The following is a 17,541-nucleotide window of genomic DNA, read 5'->3' on the forward strand; positions in this document are numbered from 1 at the left end:
AAAACAACATATATTGATATCCGTCTCCCCGGACACGTGTCAATAGCAACAGCTTCTTGATATTCTATTATTTCAATATTAAATCTTTATATAGTGTATTATTTATGTTCAACAAATTGGATCGAATCGTACCCGAAGAAGCAATAATTAATGCGAGTATTAAGTTAGGCATAATTGTTATAGGTTAATCAAAACTAAACAGATAATTAATAATCATATAACACTATATATATTTCATAATTTCATAACTATTTTTATAATTGATTCCATATATATAATAAGTTGTCATACGCGTAACCAATCTTCACATACTAGTCATCATATTTGTTAATAAATTTTTACGTCATGACCGAGGTGTCGGTATGACTCAGTCCAATCCCGAATGCGCAAGATTGTTCACTCGAAAGTTTGGGTGGTCGAAGCTGAGTGTTGAGTCGGGTTGAGTTTGAGACTCCTCTCTTGAATGTGATCTTTTTTCTTGACGAGTGGTCTGCTTCTTCGTCATTAGGCTTCTATACACATGCCAAGGTCGGGAGAGAGATTTCTCGACTCAACTCCTCTGAAGTTTAAGTTAGTATTATGTGAAAAAAAGGAGTTAAATGTTCGAAGTATCTCTCTTGATGCTGGTTAGGAGATAGACTTTTATACTTGTGAACGAATATCAGTTGTGCGTGATCGGTTAATAGCGACCGATTTATCGGGTGGTCGACTTGTACCTCCCATGCAAGCGTCGTCCAACCAGCATGGATCTACATTGCGTGGTGTCGTTCCAAACTTTCCAAAGTGATTTTGTGCTAGACGATATCGTCTCATACAACTTTGGACAGTTCAAGGTGTTACGTCAACGTGATGCGCTATAGGCTCCATGTTATTCTGTCATTTCCTTGTGATCAGATAGAATTAATGCCTTACAAAATCCTTGGTTGAGCCATTGCTGCTAATTAGCTAGTTGGCCGATGGTCCGGTGGTTTTCTCTCATATTAGGAAGTTAGGTGGCCACACATGCAACATTCGAGACGCCCAAATACTCTTTTCTCCTTCAGTTTATTTATTTTTTTCATATTAATTTTAGGATGATTTATCTGAAAATTTTATTTTTGAGCTTTTCTGGATAATATTTTTATTTTTTCTATTTGATGGATCTATTTTTATCTAATATCCTAAACGTTTATTGGCACCTCTCTTTCTCTTCTGATATGTTTGTGAGACGAAGATGGTCATGATGAGATGAAAACGATGAGATTTTATCGTGATTTATGATAATTCTTTTTTTCATATGAATTTTATTGATGAAGTCGATGCTTGTGATTAGTCTCATGTAACGAAGTCGTTGAAGAGTTGACTATATAGCGAAGAAGCATTTTTCCTCGTCCTATTAATGGGAGCACGTGCATGCTATCTCACCTTATCGTCCTCCGACTCGAGTCGTAGTGGTTGTAATGGGCGTGCATTAAATCTATTTTATTTCACGGCGCAATTTACTTGGCCAGAATACGACTTACGTAAACGTCTCTCCCACCGCCGTAACGGCGTCCACCGTTAATTTTGAGTGCAAACTTTACGTGAAAGTTATACGGAAAATATATATTTGGTTCAAATACACGTACCGAGGTTACGCCACCCAGAGACTTCCTCGTCCTTCGTGGGTCTCTTGTCGGCTTGAACTATGGGACCCACATAGAAATGTACACTGAGGAAGTAGGAGAACAACGTGTCTGAGGAAACGGAGTTTATTAAGCACCATAGAACATAACACTAGATAACGTTTTCTCCGACGCCTTCAGCACGATAAATACGAGGGTTTGATGGAGGAGTTACAGACAACTTCATAGCCAAATAAATCCACACCGACGGATATCAATAGCAGTAGCCACACAACCAGTTACAGGGAGATTCACGTGATGGAAGGAAAAGCTTGCGTCAGTGAGCAGCGATGGGGATGCTGTGCAAGACCACGGTCTCCACCGTGAGGCCGGGACCGAACCCGAAGAGGACGCCCCACTCAAGCCCCTCGCCGGTGGTCGCCTTCCCGTCCTCGGCCGACCGCTTCCTCATCTCGTCCAGGATGAACAGCACGCAGGCGCTCGACATGTTCCCGTACTCTTTCAGCACCTCCCGCGTTGCCTTCATCTTTTCCTTCTCCAAGCCGAGCTTGGCCTCCACCTGGTCGAGGATCGCCGGCCCGCCGGGGTGCGCGATCCAGAATATGGAGTTCCAGTCGCTGATCCCCAGCGGCTTGAACGCCTCCGCCAGGCTCCGCTCGATGTTCTTGGAGATGAGGCCCGGCACGTCCTTGAGCAGATGGAAGGTGAGGCCGACTTCCCGCAGGTGGCCGTCGATGGCGCCCTCGGAGTCGGGGAGGATGGTCTGGCTGGCGGAGACGAGCTGGAAAATCGGCTGCTCTGTGGCGGGGTCGGGGTCAGCGCCGACGATGATGGCCGCGGCGCCGTCGCCGAACAGGGCCTGCCCGACAAGGCTGTCGAGGTGGGACTCCGAGGGCCCGCGGAAGGTGACAGCGGTGATCTCGGAACAGACCACGAGCACCCGGGCGCCGCGGTTATTCTCGGCCAGGTCCTTGGCCATGCGGAGCACCGTGCCGCCCGCGAAGCAGCCCTGCTGGTACATCATGAACCGGTTGACGGAGGGTCGGAGGCCAAGCAGTTTGGTAAGCTGGTAGTCGGCGCCAGGCATGTCGACGCCGCTGGTGGTGCAGAAGACGAGATGGGTGATCTTGGACTTGGGCTGCCCCCATTCCTTGATGGCCTTGACAGCCGCCTCCTTGCCTAGCTTCGGCACCTCCACCACCACGATATCCTGCCGAGCGTCCAGCGACGGCGCCATGTACGCGCAGACGTTAGGGTTCTCCTTCAGGATCTCCTCGTTGATGTGCATGTAACGTTTGCGGATCATCGACTTGTCACCTGAACAAGCATGCAGTACAGGGATCACAACTGCACAACTAAGACTTCATCTTTGGATCACACACTTGTCCCTTGAACCAGCATGTAGTGCAAAGATCACGATTACACAACTACAACATCGTCTTTTTTATTAACTATGTCATGTGAATTCACGTATCATGTTCATGTTTTATACTTTTTATTTATTGAACAGTTGTGATCATCGCAGGAACAACTAAACCAGTCAGAGGAGACCTTTTCTTTTTCGTCTCTCTGCTAACATAGATAAAGGCGGAGGTCCCATTTATTTGTTAGAGAAGAAGGAACCTAAAGAAATGAATGACACTTTAGATTAAAGAAACGGCACGTACACATTCTCTTGAACTTTTCCTTGAGTTCAGTGAGGTGCTCGCTCTTGGTGATGCGGAAGTAGTAGTCTGGGTAGTCGGCCTGGTACAAGACGTTGACAGGGGTGGCGGTGCCGATGGCGAGCACCGTCGCCGAACCCTCTGCCCTCTGCGATTGCCTGATCTCCGCCAACTTGGCCATGAGCTAGAAGTGGGAGTAGGACCAAGTACTAGGTCGATCGAAGAGTTGGTGGTTCGGTCCGGAGATGAGGAGGCAGAGGGGGTGGAGGCGGGAGATATATAACGGTGGCTGGTTAGGTTGAACGGACGGACAGATGTGAAGCCACGAGGAGCAGAGAAGGTTTGGTGGGAGGCTAGGCACAGTGAACGCCACGCGGGTCACCAGCTTCCTCCTTCCGTAAGCTAAAAACTTAACCTGTAAACTCCGAATCCATGCATTTATTCATCTCTCATCTGCCGCGCGCACACCTCGTGGCCTTCTGGTTGTCGCAGACCAAAAGGCGATCGAGCGTCCCGTCAACGGGTAGAGGAAGAGCCCCGCTTTGTCTGATCTTGGAAGATGCACTTCGCCGTGAAGGGTCGGATCGAGACTCGAGAAGCAGTGACACCGCGCAAGGGGAAGGCACTTCGCCTCCCGTCCACCGGTGTGCGTCGCGTCCGTCGTTCGTACGTAAAATCGCTGCTTAAGTGGGCCCTGAAATAAATCCTCCTCATCTACTTTGTCAAATGACTACTTGGTTCGTCCGCCATGGACACCAAAAGACCCATGAATGCCCAAGGCCACAGAATCCATGACGTTGGACGTGTCAGGTGGTTGCCACGTGCTTCTGTTGATGTATACGAGAGACTCGACAGGGGCCACAACTTTAGCTACAACCAACGAGAAACGTGGGCAACTACCTAATTAACGATAACAACTGGTCCTCCGTAGCTAATTTTTTGCTACCTACCTTTTATTTCATCACAAATTGGTGTCGCATTCGTTCATAAATAATAATATAATTTGGATTACTGTTCAGCCACTGTTTGTGTACTGAATTTTTGTTTTAATTTCAAGATATTTGGTTGGAACCATTTTAATTGTTTGTGTGAAAAGTATTGTTTTTTGTCGAACATTATACATCATTGAATTTTTTGAGATGAGAAAAAAAATAAATAAAAATTGCAACGTGATACAATCATCGTAATTTAAACATAAAACATATATTTTTTTGAAATTACTAGTATTTTTCATTGAACTTTAAAAGACATTACAAAATTGAGATGAATTTTGCTTTAGAGCAAAGAAGATGCTTTTAATATATGTAACCTTCACAACGAGCCGACACAGGCTGGAGTGCCCCGGCCCAACCTAATACCCCAAAGCACGTCACAGGCCGCTGGCTCGTGCAGAGCACGTGTCAAGCTGCGCTGCGATCCTACGGTTGATGTTTTCCATACTGTTGATGAGGTCCGATTAACGTGTGTGATCGCTCGTAGCCCGATCCTACGGTTGAAATGCGTTTATGTTCCCTATAAATTCCTTTCAATTTCGGGGTTTCGAAATCCGTCTCTCGTTGCCGCGGGTAACCCCGCGATACGGTGCGAAGCCATATCTAGGGTTTCCATCGCCGCCGAAGGCTTAGACGAGATGGTAAGCTCGCCGACTTCGATATATCCCTCGCGAACATGCTGTGTCCAGTTATTGATCTCCGGTGGTGTTTTGGATGATTAGGTTCTACCGAATGATATTGATCTCCTCAATCCCCCAGCGGAGCTTGAGAAGAGAAGGCACAAACTCAAGCGTCTCGTTCAATCTCCCAACTCCTTCACGGTGATCCCCGATTCGTTTCATCAAGTTCTTTAGTTTTCCTCTCTCGCGCGTAATTTTCGGTTCTGATTCATGTTTCTTTCTTCTGTTCTATGTTGTTGAAGGATGTGAAATGTCAAGGATGCTTCAACATGTAAGTTCTGCTGTTGATAACTGCATTTAATGATGATCGCGTGTTCTTAACAATTTTGGATAGTTCTTGAAGCTATCATTGCTTGGATTCCGCAGAACTACGGTGTTTAGCCACTCGCAGACTGTTGTGGTTTGCGGAAACTGCCAGACCGTTCTGTGCCAGCCGACTGGCGGGCGTGCAAGGCTCACCGAGGGCTGCTCTTTCCAACGAAAAGGCGATTGAGCTTATCTGTGCGCTTTTCTTCCTTTCTCTTGATAAATCTTTGAGAAGCTTGGAATCAAATTTATATGCGAGTTTTAACACGATGCTGTTTTAATTGTCAGTAACGAGAAGACGTAACACATATTATGCTTTTTACTGGGGTTGGCAGTTCATGTATAATTCGTAATGAAATTTCTACCTGCCCATTACTATAATAGAAGATGCACAAAAATGTGATATGATATACTAGCGGATAAGATAACAATAACCATCAGTCTCAGTTGATGATGTATATGGTAAAACAATATGCATTTCTCAAGAATAATTAGTTGAACCTGAATGTTCTATGTTAATACTTCTAGGACATGTTTGTACGTGCACATATTAGTATATACATAAGGTAATAATTTCTAATTCATTTGTTTGATGGAACATGCTTGTGGGTGATTTTGTTGGGGAGTTCCTTGTTGTTCCTTTTGTTGGGCTGACAGTCCACAAATTCAGCCTATAGTGGGTTTGGACAGCCCACAGCTCACCCCCTCTTAACCTAATCCTAATTTACATTAGGGGGTATGGTGGGTTTGGACAACGCAGAGAGGTTGTTCTCAATCATTTAGCAGTGTTCTCATCTCAAGTTAAATCAAATCTACAGTAGACTCTTGCTGTGATTACTTGAGGAGGTTTTAGATATTGTAGGTAGTGATGTGATCCTTGTATCTCGGTTATTCTCTTGTGATTGTTGCTAGGGTTTAGGGCAAGAGATTAAGATTTGTATATTCATTATTCTCATAGTGGATTATCTCTAGTTTGCCCCGTGATTTTTATCATTCACATTGAAGGGGTTTTCCACGTATATTTTGGTGTTCTAGTATTTGTTCATATATAAAGGTTATTCTTATTTATATCCCTATCACCTTTTACCTCTTTTTCTTTTAGTGTTATACTTGTTTAGCATAATGGATTTTGCTACACTGAGCTGAGTGCATTGTGTTAGTAGGAATAAAAAATTTACATTCGATTGCAACAAAAATATTTACAAGTGTGAGATGAATTAATTAAGTAAACTTTCAAAAATTATAATTTTCAAAAATATATAAATTTATAGTTCATAACATTTGAAATATATACAGATTTACAGTTCATTTTATTGTTCTGGATTGTTGCTTCCTGTGTTCAACGTCGCAAAATAGCTAAAGTTCTTGTTTTCTTCATTCTCTTTTTTTTTTCTTTTGCACTCAAAGTGCTTGTTGAATTGTTAGTAAAGCTTCTATGTTTGAGACGTCGGGACTTATCCGTTGCTTGTTTTCAATCTAATAAATTTTCTGTTTTATAGATTTTTCAAGACCTATACGAGACTGCAACTAGGTTGACCCTTTGCATATGCATATGTTGCAAGGGTGTCTTATGACTTAGTCAAGACTTTACCGGATGAGTACCTCATGACTTAGTCAAGAAGCATTATGTGGCATTTTGGAGGTTGCCAACTCGGTATCTGCCCAATTCAATCATGCAAAGACAGTTCAATTAGCGAAATAAATTGCCTGGGCCGACGCGACATATGGGGCCCATGGAGCTGATTAGTTGGCAGATCAAAGAAAGGAGACGTTGGACGAAGGTAACAAAGAATAGACTAATCACTGCTTCTATTTGAGCGAACGATTAACCACATAAGAGACGTTGGAGATCGTCTCTTTGCAGCGCGTCTTTCGTTTGTTTTTATGGTTCGACGTGGCAGCGTCATTTTATTTTTCATTTGGATACATCTCGATACAGACAGAGCACGACGGCACAAACGTGGCGACTCCCGTCGGGCTCACCACGCTCTCATCCTGACACTCCCTATATTTGGCCGCAACGGCAACGATCGCCGCAACGGGACCCGCGTGCTCACGAACTGCAATTTTGTTTCTTGCCGCTCGACGACAAATGGGTTGTGGGAGATCGAACGCAACAGGGGGCCCGCAAGCTTTCACGTGGTTGGACTCCCGGACCCGGTACACGTCAGTATTTCAAAGGCGAGACAAAGACGGTGATGTAAACGTTTATTACTGTGTACGTGAATAGGACGAGGCACCTGCTCCTCCAAAGCTTCCATAAGCCCCTACGATGACGGCCCTTCATTAGACGACGAGAAACACCGATCCCTAAGCCCCTACGATGACGACTCTTCATTAGGCGACAAGAAGTGAAACGACAAAACGATGGTGATGCAGACAAGGAACGGCATTAAAGGAGACGTCTCTGTGAGTTGAAGGATACAGTTTGCTATGGCTCCTCTCTCATGCATGCTAAAACTCCACAAAAGCGGGGGTAGTGGACTCAACCGTCGATGGATGGGTGGACGGAGATTGGTCGAGAACACTCCAAGACCATCCGACGGTGACAGATCAGCCACGCGTCGGAACGAGTGCTCGAGATCATCTTTGATTCTAAATCACAATCATCCGAGTTATTTTTTTAATTAAATAAGAAAATGACATGATAGGTACAATTATCCTCTAATATATAATGCTCGAGAAACATAGTTGGCACACCGTGGATATAAAACAATATAATAAGGCTCATTTGTCTCCTCGGTTTGGCTAGATCTAACCTCAAGATGCCACCTAAGTTATGGTAATTTCAATCAGCAATCATTTAGAAATGCTCAATTATCCTAATCCACGATGTATCGGATGGCGGTCGCGGCAATATTATTATTATTATTATTATTATCCTGGAAATAGCAGCAAAATTAGATTAGTCGGACCTATCGTCAAACCGGCCGATTTCCCGGTCCGCTGCCGAAATCATCGCATCAAGTGGCTGGCGGATTGCTGAGGCAGCCTTCCCTCACCGCATTGCAACCCTGCCATGCCTCCCCATGTTCGACAGGTAACATGGCATCATGGCGGTGCGATCCTTCCATACCAATAAAAACAACAAGAAGAAATGTTGGGTAAGCGTCGCCACCATATCCCTCCCTCATCTAACCAACCATGTGTCCCTAATCATTCATCAAACGCTTTTTATTAACCCTCTCGTAAAAATGTCAGATTTGTATTAACTCTTCTTGCTATCTTCTCAGCCTTTTTTACTCAATTATATTGATAAAGATAACATCGAAAATTTCCCAACCTTGAAAACACATCTCACGACACTATCAACTCCACCGTGTAGTATAGATATGGACCAAGTTGTGATGCAATTTAAAAGGGCCCCTCGCATCGCCTACGTCGGCACACAAAAGGTGGGGTGCCACCACGACCGGCCAATAGGTTTAGTTGCATGTAACAGCGCCCAATGAACGGGAATTATAAATCTCCAACCATTCGATGTTTCATCATCACAACCCTTTTTATTAATACAAAATTGTCACCGTCGGTAGGACTTTTCATGGTAAATGTTTCATACAAATCACTAATTAATTCTTCCAAATAAAATAAATAAATACAAAGGGACAAATGTGACATCACGTGGCATTGAGAAAGACTTTGAAGACCATGGTTATCCATTTTCTCACGTCATCGATAGCGGCATCTTTTGCGGCGCTGCTGCTGCATGTTGACGTTGAGGAGAAGCCCATCGCTAATTAATATCAACTTGTGGTTCGTGTGGTTGTTCGAGTAAGCTAAGCGACCGTCTTAAAGTAAATGAGCGGCTTAATTGTCTGCTTATGATGATTAGTTGGAGCGTTAAAGCTTATACCATTGTCAGGTCTTTCAAAAGCGATTCAATTAATTATTCGTATGATTGTTTCCATGTAAAACACAAATTTGCCTCCACCAACGAGCAAGAGAAGATGAACACGAATTTGCCTAGTAACAATTAGACAGATATATTTTTATCCCTAAATCTATCGCTCATGGTGTTGTGAAGAACAAAAAGAAATGAGAAATTGAGTCTAGTTCTCTTTTATGTTTATGACTGTTATTTCTTGGTATTTGAGCATATGGAGCCCATATGCTCCGTTGAGAAGACAACATCGCCTCAGAAACGGGTTTGGCTTGTTTACGACCTTTCTCCCCGAGGAAGACAGCAGTGGTCAGTCGAGTCACAAATCCACTCAAATAATCCACATGAAAGAATGTTTCGCACGGTGAAGTCTAATCGCGCAAACGAACAAACTAATCCCCGTGGGTGCAACTTTTCCCCAGCCTTGTCGTATCTCAGCGGAACCAAAGACACAATTTGGTGCTTCGTAATGTTCGTAGATTCGCCCGCCATATGCGTGCGTGCATGCATGCATGCATGACTACTAATTGCACTCCCAATTCCCAGTGGTTCGGTGGATGCAGCTCGAGAGGACTCGATATAAGCCAATTAATCTTCGACACATTCCGCGAACCTCACAAATATGACGAGGATGATTTCAAGGGGAGCCTCTCCCAGAAAGAACCTCGTTCACAGGAAGAGTACCCTTTTCTTTCTTGTATTTGAAGACAAGTACACAACAAGATTGATGAGATGTACATAAAAACATTAAAATATTAGAAGAAAACAGTTCATCTATTTCCCAAAGAAACAACACGTAGAAAGCAAGCATCTCTGTGTCCTGTTTCTATCAACAGCAGCGTCAAGACACAACGTGAAAACATCACGCACTAGTCCAATAATTGCAGTAGAAGAAAGAACATCATCAGCTGATCTCTCTCTCTTCGTACCTTCCTATCGTTTGTTGTTGAATCCAACAATAAAAAAGCTACTTTTATAGATCACTATCTACGACTGCAGTTGATTTGGTCGCGCCGGAAATTTCCCTCGAATCTTAGGTCTCTGAATCACAGCTTCGGTGCAGGGGGTGCGCTGCTTCGCTGAAGGATCCCAACCTCTCCGCTTTCTGGTAGTGGCTGCGATCGTAGATGGTTAACAAAGTCCTCGTTTCTGGGCGCGCGGGCTCTGCTCCCGTAGTATTATCCCCTCGTCGGTGTTGCGCTCGAGGGTTTGCAGGACTTAATTAAAGCTGCGTTTTTTAAGGCGTAAATTAGTCGAGGCTTGGGCGGTTGGGTTGACCCCAGAGGCATTATATTCGGCGGCGGGAATAGGAGGCAGCAGCACCTCCTCGCCTCCATACGACTGTCGTTTCTCTGTTCCCCGTCTCCCTAGCTTTTGAATACGGCGTTGGGCTTCGAGAACCTCGAATGCGGCGGCGAGGAAGGTTGGGAGAGCAAGCGTGCAGGTTTAGGATAAGAAAGGTGTGATCTTTCCGGGGAAAAGACGCAGTTGGGAGAGGGTTATGAGGGTGGTGTCCTGCTCGCCGATTGAGAGAGTCGGTGGTTGTCTCAGGTGAGATGGAAGGCGTAGCATGTTGCTTCGGGCTAATTTCTCCCAACAAGTTCGTGTCTTGTAGCCTTTACTGATCTCCTGTGATCTGTCTGGTCCTGTTTTGTTGGTTAAAGTTAGGAGCTCCTTCTTTTGTCGTGGAAGTATGTCGTCTCCTCTGCTCGCTCGCAAGGGCCGCCACCAACAACGGTATGACAACCAGCTCCGGCTTGTCGCAGGGTACTTCCAAAGCTCACAGTTTTAGATCTCACTTTTAACTTATATTACATGTTGTTTTGGATTGGATGACTTCAAAGTTACTGTAGCAATGCTCCAATGAGAAAGAAGAATCATTTCTCTCAACCGCTCTTAGCTGGTTGTGTTATGGTATTCTTTAAAGCAAAAAAGCAGATGAAGCTGGAAAATAAGGCATCCATAGTGCACAAAGTTGACAGTGGAAGCCATAATGCTTGTGCTAGAATCTAATTCCATGAAGTTAAAAAGTAAAATTGTTGTTTGATTGAGAGTGACAATGTCTGAAGTAGTTGTGGCAATATGGATGCTCCAGACCCATCAGATATTGCATTTATGTGATGTTCTGGTATGGATTCTGCTTCATCTAAAATATTTGCCAAGGTTGTGTGCCAAAAGTATAGTTGATCTATGTGTTTTCGAAACCAAAATAGCATAAATTATCAACCAGCATAGTGGATTAGTGCTTGATTTCTCGTGTGTGTTCCTTTTGGGGCAGATGTATACCCTACAAGGTAAAAGCAGATGACGGTAACCGATCTGGTGATCTGCTCGGCAGAGTGGAAGTCCTTATGATCACTTCTCCAGGTCGACTTGATCTTGTCTTCCCGAAGGTGAGAAATAGAATTCCTTGTTCTTTTGGATTTAGCCGAGCAAGAAGCTATTTTTGGCTTGAAATATGTGTTTGATTCATCTGCTGCGACAGGGTGGATGGGAGATCGATGAGACTGCAGGCGAAGCGGCATGCCGCGAAGCTATGGAAGAAGCAGGAGTGAAGGGAATTTTGAATGTAAGCATTTCAAACTTTTTGTTTGATGAGATGAAGCTTGTCTGATGAACATACCTACTGTTCTATTCATCTAACATCTTTTTCATGAGAAAATTCGTCGAAACTCCGAAATCATGAGTGATTTACGACTAGAGAAGAACAAGAGTTCTCCTTTAAGTCTACTTTCAGTAGAGGATTATGCTTTCATTCAAAACACCAATAAATTTACCATTCTTGTGGGCCTTGCAATTCCATTTCTCATATCTGATACATGTTACATCATGGAAAATATTTTACTCCTGTAATCTTTCTGGACCCTCACATCAATTGGATTCTAGTAAGATTAAAGTTCTGCTCTGTCCAACTAACACGCATGTGATGTGTTTCTTGTCTGCCTAACTCCTGCTGTTCCGATAAGTTGGTGATGAGAATCTTAACCACTTAAACAAGTAATTTTCCTTCTTTTTTTTTTCTAGTGGGACAGTAGAATGGTTTTTAGTCTTATATTAAATATAATCACTTCCTGGATAACATAATTACATTGGAGTTATATAGCATATGTACTAAATACCAATTGGGTCAAGTTTACGACCGTCTGCAATTTTTTGATAGCATTGTTAAGGGAGTTTATGTATGCCAATGTACATGAAGGTAGCATTTTTTTAAAGTTGAATTTCTACAGAATTAAATTAGGAGAGAAGAGAGAGATCATTTACCATGTTTTTTCTTTTGTGAACTAGAAATTCGTGATTTCTCCATTTTATAGTCGAAACAAATGAAGACCTAACTTTCGAGATAGCTATATCATGAATTTTCGAGTGAAGGTCTTTTTTTGCATTAATCTTATTTAAATTACATAAAATTATCTTGTTAAACACTTTTTTTCGACCCCCGGAAGTGTGTCCTTGGTCTTCATGGTTATTGCTTCATGATCATTATGCAATCATCATTGGTGTTTTTCTTTGTTTCGTCTTTCCAGGATACAGACTTAGGTGTTTGGGAATTTAGAAGCAAGAGCAGCCAGAACAGTTGTACCATGGAAGGAACTTGCAAAGGTTACATGTTTGCCTTGGAGGTCACCGAGGAGTTAGACTGCTATCCGGAGAAGGATAACCGCGATAGGAAATGGGTTAGTGTATAATCTACTCCACATTAATAAAGATGCGTATCGACTTCATCATTTGAGAAACTATATACGTTTTTGTTCTTGCTTTCACCGAAATAGGTGCCTTTGGGAGAAGCCTATGAACTTTGTCGATACGATTGGATGCGTGAAGCTCTTGATTCGTTCAAAAACCTTCTGACAGAAAAACTTGTATCTACTGTTCCCGACTTATCGGTGTCGTCAAGCTTCTGCATCGTAAAGCCTACTGCAGCTGATCATGCCATAGCACTCTGCTGATGGTTCCTCGTCCATTCAAGCTAAATCAGCGGCCGGTAGGATTTGAATAACACATGTAATTTTGTGAAGTACTTACTGTGGCAGTCTCAATCACAGGCATATCTTGAAGTTGCTATTGCTAAGACCTTCCAGGTGAGTCCGGGCATGTAAGCTATAAGTCTGCCCCTGACAAAACTTGGAACAACCAATGGCTGTGATTGAGAATCCAAGCCAATTTTTAGGTAAGTTTGGTCACTCAGTTATCCATGTTACTGATTGCATTGTGACTCTGTTGTTCCTGAAATGGATGTCAAGTTATCCATGTTACTTATATGTATGCTGCAAGGTGCATCATATTCAATGGTGTTTCATTCTTGGCTTTAGTAGGGCAAGTAAATTATGCAGAGCACAAAGAGAAATAATGACATGACTTCATAGGTGCCTTTGGGAGAAGCCTATCCAAGTTCAGATCGGATCTTCTCTCTTCTTGAAACAGGGGAGGGTTTGGGTGGGCTTCTTTGTTCAGGAAACGTTGACCCAAAAAAAACAAATAAGTAAACTTTCAGCCATTACGATTTAAAACTATATATATATATATATATATATATATATATATAGTCAAAGAGAGCTGCATCTAAATCTGCACTACAACCTTAACACACCTTTCAACAGTTCCATGAGCTCTCCCACAAATAGAGCAGATTCTAACAAGAAATTTCAGAAACATTACATCAGGCAATTTTCAGAAATACTTGAAATACTTTGGGGAGCAGTCCACCACTACGAATAGCAGTGGATCGCAATTCTAAGTAAATTCTTATACTTGTGTTCCAGCAGCCTAAAAATACCATAGAAATCATTAAATAAAACACTAGGTGATATTGATGAAAATATAATCTGGGTCTCTAAGAGCCTCATTGTAAGGAAACAGATTATGGTACTCTACTCATCTCTTCCAGACACGTCTCTTCCTCGATAAGCAGGAGCTCCTCCTTGATAATTGCTTCCACTTTGTTGATAGTTTGGATTGCCACCTTGGTAAGTAGAGCTGCCTGGCTGATAACCAGAGAAGCCACCTTGAGAAGGTGGATTACCTCCGTGATGACCAGGGCTACTTCCTTGATATGCAGAGCCACCTCCATGGTAACCTGCGTCACTGCCTTGATAACCAACTCGACCTGGCATATTACCCCCAGGACTGCCACCCTGGTATCCTTGATAGCCTTGAACACCTCCTTGATGGCTAGTACCAGCATTTGGCACATAACCTGGCATATTACCCCCAGGACTGCCACCCTGGTGTCCTTGATAGCCTTGAACACCTCCTTGATGGCTAGGACCAGCATTTGGCACATAACCTGGCATATTACCCCCAGGACTGCCACCCTGGTATCCTTGATAGCCTTGAACACTTCCTTGATGGCTAGGACCAGCATTTGGCACATAGGTGTTCTGCGGGTTAGGCGTTTGATTCTGGTAGTTCATCATACCACCTGCGGTAGGTGGTGTAGCATTGTAATCATGATTAGGCATCGGAGGAGCATCTCTAGGAGGCATAGGATTCTGCGCATTTGGTGGCATGGCGTTCTGTGCATTATGATTCTGAGAATCCTGGTTTGCCATTGGTGGAGGCCTATTCTGGAAGTTTTGCATGTTTTCCCTTCTCCTCTCAAAGTTCCTTGACCGATCAAAGTTGCGAGGCCTGTCATTCCGCCTCGATCTCTCCTGTGCACGTGCATTATTTCTGACCCATTCCTCGTGGTATTTAGGGTCATAAGGAACAGCTTTACCATCTATGAATGGTTCTCCTGTTATTTTCACCGAAAAAAAAGTGTCAAAGTTACTAGCCTTAAATAGTAATGCATTTCCAGGATTTGCATGTAAAAGGATCAGCTAAAGCAAAACATTGACAATAAAAATCTAAACAAGTCATCGTTCTCTGCTTTTACTCTAAGAAACAATGTCCATCATTCAGAAAAAGAACTAATGCAGAACAAGATGAACAATTAAGATCACCAAGAACCTAGCGTCTTGTTGTTATCTTTGATTGAAATTGGCAAACCTGAAAACCTTAGATTGTAGAGGCATAAGAGCTTTTCACTTCGTTTTGTGAAAAGAATTATGGGCTCAAGACTATATCTGGTAAAAATCCAAATATTCTGAAGCAAGCAAATACAATTCGTGCTCATTTCTCTGCTAATTTTATCCTTTAAATTTGAATCATATAATTTCTTTTACAAAAACCTATTCATCCCTACAAAAGCTTACAAAACCCACTGAATTGGACCAAATATGACTAACAGTTAGCTAACTCCAACAGACTGGCAATGCTTCTAACCAAATTGTTAAGTTCAAAGCAAACTCGACCAAATTAAATAATGTCAACTCATCCCATTCTTCCTCACCATTCCTGGGCCAAACCCTGATCAGTTCTCATCCAATGATCTAATTAGACCAACCCATATCAGCCCCCGAGTTTGTCATTAACGAGGTTAGGGTCCAATGTGACATTACATAAAAATGTTAACCGTGGCTTTCATTAACCACATTACCTTATTCCTATCAGTTCTATTGCATGCCCATCTACGCTTAAATGTCATACTGAACAGATTGAGGGAATGCAATGCAAGAGCACAGATGTCCAGAAAAGATACTAGCCAAAAAGGAAAGTTAAAAACCATGTCCCACACTCCAGAATAAACAAATGGAGAATTGAGATACAATATCCAATCATATCATAGTCACAAGCTGAGAGACTGCATGTTAATCTACTATGAGAGACCGCATGTTAATATACACTTTATAACTTTAGGTTCTTCAAAGAAAAGAGAGGGAAGAAGGGAGAGGTGAAAGAAAAGGGCAAAGAGTGAAACAGGTTCTTTTGGCCCTTACCACCATAATCTTTGTTCTTTACATCCAAATATGAATCAGGGAGAACCCAGCGCACCTTTGGCAAAGCTGCATTATGTGCAGAAATAAGTGGAACGAATAAATATTTAAATACACATATATAAGAACAACCAAATAGATCGGACATACGCTTGATCTTGTACGAGATCTCTTCAGAAACCTTACACCCAAAAGCGAAGTAGTGCTTTGTTGACACTGAATATATTGACATCCTTGCTTCCTCTTCACTGTAACACGATGCCAATTATCGGACCAGCAGAAGAGCCAAGAAACCAACAAATAAAACAGTGATTCAAATGCTATAGATATACTTAATCCAACTAAAAAGTGATTTATGCAAGTATTGTCCAGAGAAAAACATAGACCTTAACCGCACAATTCATTAACAAAAGTGACTTATGCAAGTCATTAAGAACTCAATCCGCACAATTAAGAGAAGCTGAAGTTGAAGCTAAACTTAGACCTTTCAAACTGTTGACATAAATCCAATATTATTGCCCTTAACCACTTTTATCTATTATCCCCACATTAATCTGAAAGATAAAAGAGCAAAAACCTCAAACTAACGCCAAGAATTGATCTTTACAGTACTAATAGAAAGAGTAATAGGAACTAAAGCGGAAAAGAAAGGGAAAAAAAAAGGGGGGGGAGACAGCTTACCTTCCGAGAACCTCGGCCAGGGTCTTGATGTAACTGTCGATGATCTCATCCCGGGTAAGGGAAGGATCCGGAGGCTCCACGACGACGAGCCAGTGCTCGAAGTCGCAGCCGTCGAGGAGGATGGTCTCCTTAGGGGGGCGGTTGCTCCAGTTCGGCGACGGATCATTAAGGGACGATGTGGTGGGCCTGGTGGAGAAGCATCGGGTCCCGAGGCCTGATGCGCTGAGGCGGAGCGGGTAACTGGCGGCGGCGAGGAGGGGGCGGAGGCGGAGCAAAGGGGAAGAGCGGGCGGGGGGGAGCGCGAGAGCTCGAGAGGAGAGTAGAGGGGAAAGGGACATGGAGTGAAGCCTCAAGATGAACGTTCGCCCCGACATCACCGGAAAACCTAGAAATCTCAGCTGGAGAATGGAGTGGACTTGGCGAGGTGGGCTTGGACGAGGGTTTTATCGCCGAGACAAGGGGGTGACGGTCACGTGCCATAAGCATGACGACCGGATTGAGTCGGAAACAGGCCGGGCTTAGGTTGAGTTGAACCGGAGGGCTAAATTCACATGATCCGCATGGCCCAATAGACCATCTGTAGGTTTCGGATGCGCACACTTCATGTGTTGCTCTGCAAAGCCACTAAACCCCCATGGAGGAGACCCCGCGAGGTGTGCTCGAATGGGTAAACTTGGAGTTCCACGACGGCGCCGATGATAGAGAAAGTTGCAATGTGAGTCACAGTGACCTTTCTGATTCCACCGAGCCAGTGGCTAGTGGAAGAGAACGAGTGGGGGAGAATTAGCTTCATGCGGGGGAATTTTGGCCTGGGAAAGTGATGACTGGGACGAAGCAAGGAGGGTTGAGGGAGCTCAATTTGCAGGGGCACAAAGCAGAAGAGAAGCGTGGGACGTTCTGGGAATATGGTCCTGAT

The 17,541-nt window shown here is 43.4% G+C and overlaps 4 protein-coding genes across 9 annotated transcripts; 2 read left to right on the top strand and 2 right to left on the bottom strand.

Annotated features, from left to right (window-relative positions):
• Positions 1-1,716: 1,716 nt before the first annotated feature.
• On the bottom strand, positions 1,717-3,528 carry LOC135650851 (chalcone synthase 2-like). Its single transcript, XM_065170483.1, has 2 exons — positions 3,272-3,528; positions 1,717-2,921 (listed from the first exon to the last, which is right to left on the bottom strand). Exons 1-2 carry the CDS (start codon positions 3,447-3,449, stop codon positions 1,921-1,923), a joined length of 1,179 nt encoding a protein of 392 aa, XP_065026555.1. The 5' UTR covers positions 3,450-3,528; the 3' UTR covers positions 1,717-1,920.
• A 1,292-nt stretch (positions 3,529-4,820) lies between these two features.
• On the top strand, positions 4,821-7,940 carry LOC104000648 (small ribosomal subunit protein eS27y-like). Of its 3 annotated transcripts, XR_010501837.1 has the most exons (6): positions 4,821-4,901; positions 4,983-5,081; positions 5,183-5,211; positions 5,307-5,441; positions 6,746-7,027; positions 7,186-7,938. XR_010501837.1 is itself a non-coding variant. In XM_065171320.1 (5 exons), exons 1-4 carry the CDS (start codon positions 4,899-4,901, stop codon positions 5,431-5,433), a joined length of 258 nt encoding a protein of 85 aa, XP_065027392.1. In that variant the 5' UTR covers positions 4,821-4,898; the 3' UTR covers positions 5,434-5,441; positions 6,746-7,940. The 3 variants fall into 3 exon arrangements, 2 of the variants coding, with proteins under 2 accessions (XP_065027392.1, XP_065027393.1); XM_065171320.1 differs by having other exon boundaries at positions 6,746-7,940; XM_065171321.1 differs by lacking the exons at positions 6,746-7,027; positions 7,186-7,938 and having other exon boundaries at positions 5,307-5,566.
• Positions 7,941-10,049: 2,109 nt separating this feature from the next.
• LOC104000647 (nudix hydrolase 13, mitochondrial) lies at positions 10,050-13,386 on the top strand. Of its 4 annotated transcripts, none has more exons than XM_065170469.1 (6): positions 10,050-10,677; positions 10,795-10,893; positions 11,405-11,519; positions 11,612-11,695; positions 12,654-12,803; positions 12,900-13,386. In XM_065170469.1, exons 1-6 carry the CDS (start codon positions 10,628-10,630, stop codon positions 13,074-13,076), a joined length of 675 nt encoding a protein of 224 aa, XP_065026541.1. In that variant the 5' UTR covers positions 10,050-10,627; the 3' UTR covers positions 13,077-13,386. The 4 variants fall into 4 exon arrangements, with proteins under 4 accessions (XP_065026541.1, XP_009421016.2, XP_065026542.1 ...); XM_009422741.3 differs by having other exon boundaries at positions 10,054-10,677; positions 10,791-10,893; XM_065170470.1 differs by having other exon boundaries at positions 10,495-10,677; positions 10,795-10,863; positions 12,900-13,338.
• A 341-nt stretch (positions 13,387-13,727) lies between these two features.
• On the bottom strand, positions 13,728-17,056 carry LOC104000645 (multiple organellar RNA editing factor 8, chloroplastic/mitochondrial). Its single transcript, XM_009422739.3, has 4 exons — positions 16,626-17,056; positions 16,095-16,192; positions 15,948-16,013; positions 13,728-14,863 (listed from the first exon to the last, which is right to left on the bottom strand). The coding sequence occupies exons 1-4, from the start codon at positions 16,997-16,999 to the stop codon at positions 13,998-14,000; spliced, it is 1,404 nt and encodes a 467-aa protein (XP_009421014.2). The 5' UTR covers positions 17,000-17,056; the 3' UTR covers positions 13,728-13,997.
• Between the last annotated feature and the right edge of the window lie 485 nt (positions 17,057-17,541).

This window comes from Musa acuminata, chromosome BXJ3-10 (assembly GCF_036884655.1).
Source record: "Musa acuminata AAA Group cultivar baxijiao chromosome BXJ3-10, Cavendish_Baxijiao_AAA, whole genome shotgun sequence".
Classification (NCBI taxonomy): Eukaryota; Viridiplantae; Streptophyta; class Magnoliopsida; order Zingiberales; family Musaceae; genus Musa; species Musa acuminata.

Bases quoted from the DNA above. Each gene is read 5' to 3' on its own strand.
- LOC104000647 (XM_065170469.1), top strand. From the start codon at position 10,628: ATGAGGGTGGTGTCCTGCTCGCCGATTGAGAGAGTCGGTGGTTGTCTC. The intron at 11,520-11,611 runs GTGAGAAATAGA...CTGCTGCGACAG, and splicing joins TTGATCTTGTCTTCCCGAAG to GGTGGATGGGAGATCGATGA. The intron at 12,804-12,899 runs GTTAGTGTATAA...TCACCGAAATAG, and splicing joins ATAACCGCGATAGGAAATGG to GTGCCTTTGGGAGAAGCCTA.
- LOC135650851 (XM_065170483.1), bottom strand. From the start codon at position 3,449: ATGGCCAAGTTGGCGGAGATCAGGCAATCGCAGAGGGCAGAGGGTTCG. The intron at 2,922-3,271 runs GTACGTGCCGTT...ATGCTTGTTCAG, and splicing joins GGAAAAGTTCAAGAGAATGT to GTGACAAGTCGATGATCCGC.
- LOC104000648 (XM_065171320.1), top strand. The intron at 5,082-5,182 runs GTGATCCCCGAT...ATGTTGTTGAAG, and splicing joins AATCTCCCAACTCCTTCACG to GATGTGAAATGTCAAGGATG. The intron at 5,212-5,306 runs GTAAGTTCTGCT...TGGATTCCGCAG, and splicing joins TGTCAAGGATGCTTCAACAT to AACTACGGTGTTTAGCCACT.
- LOC104000645 (XM_009422739.3), bottom strand. From the start codon at position 16,999: ATGTCGGGGCGAACGTTCATCTTGAGGCTTCACTCCATGTCCCTTTCC. The intron at 16,193-16,625 runs GTAAGCTGTCTC...ATCGTGTTACAG, and splicing joins CTGGCCGAGGTTCTCGGAAG to TGAAGAGGAAGCAAGGATGT. The intron at 16,014-16,094 runs GTATGTCCGATC...CACATAATGCAG, and splicing joins GATCTCGTACAAGATCAAGC to CTTTGCCAAAGGTGCGCTGG.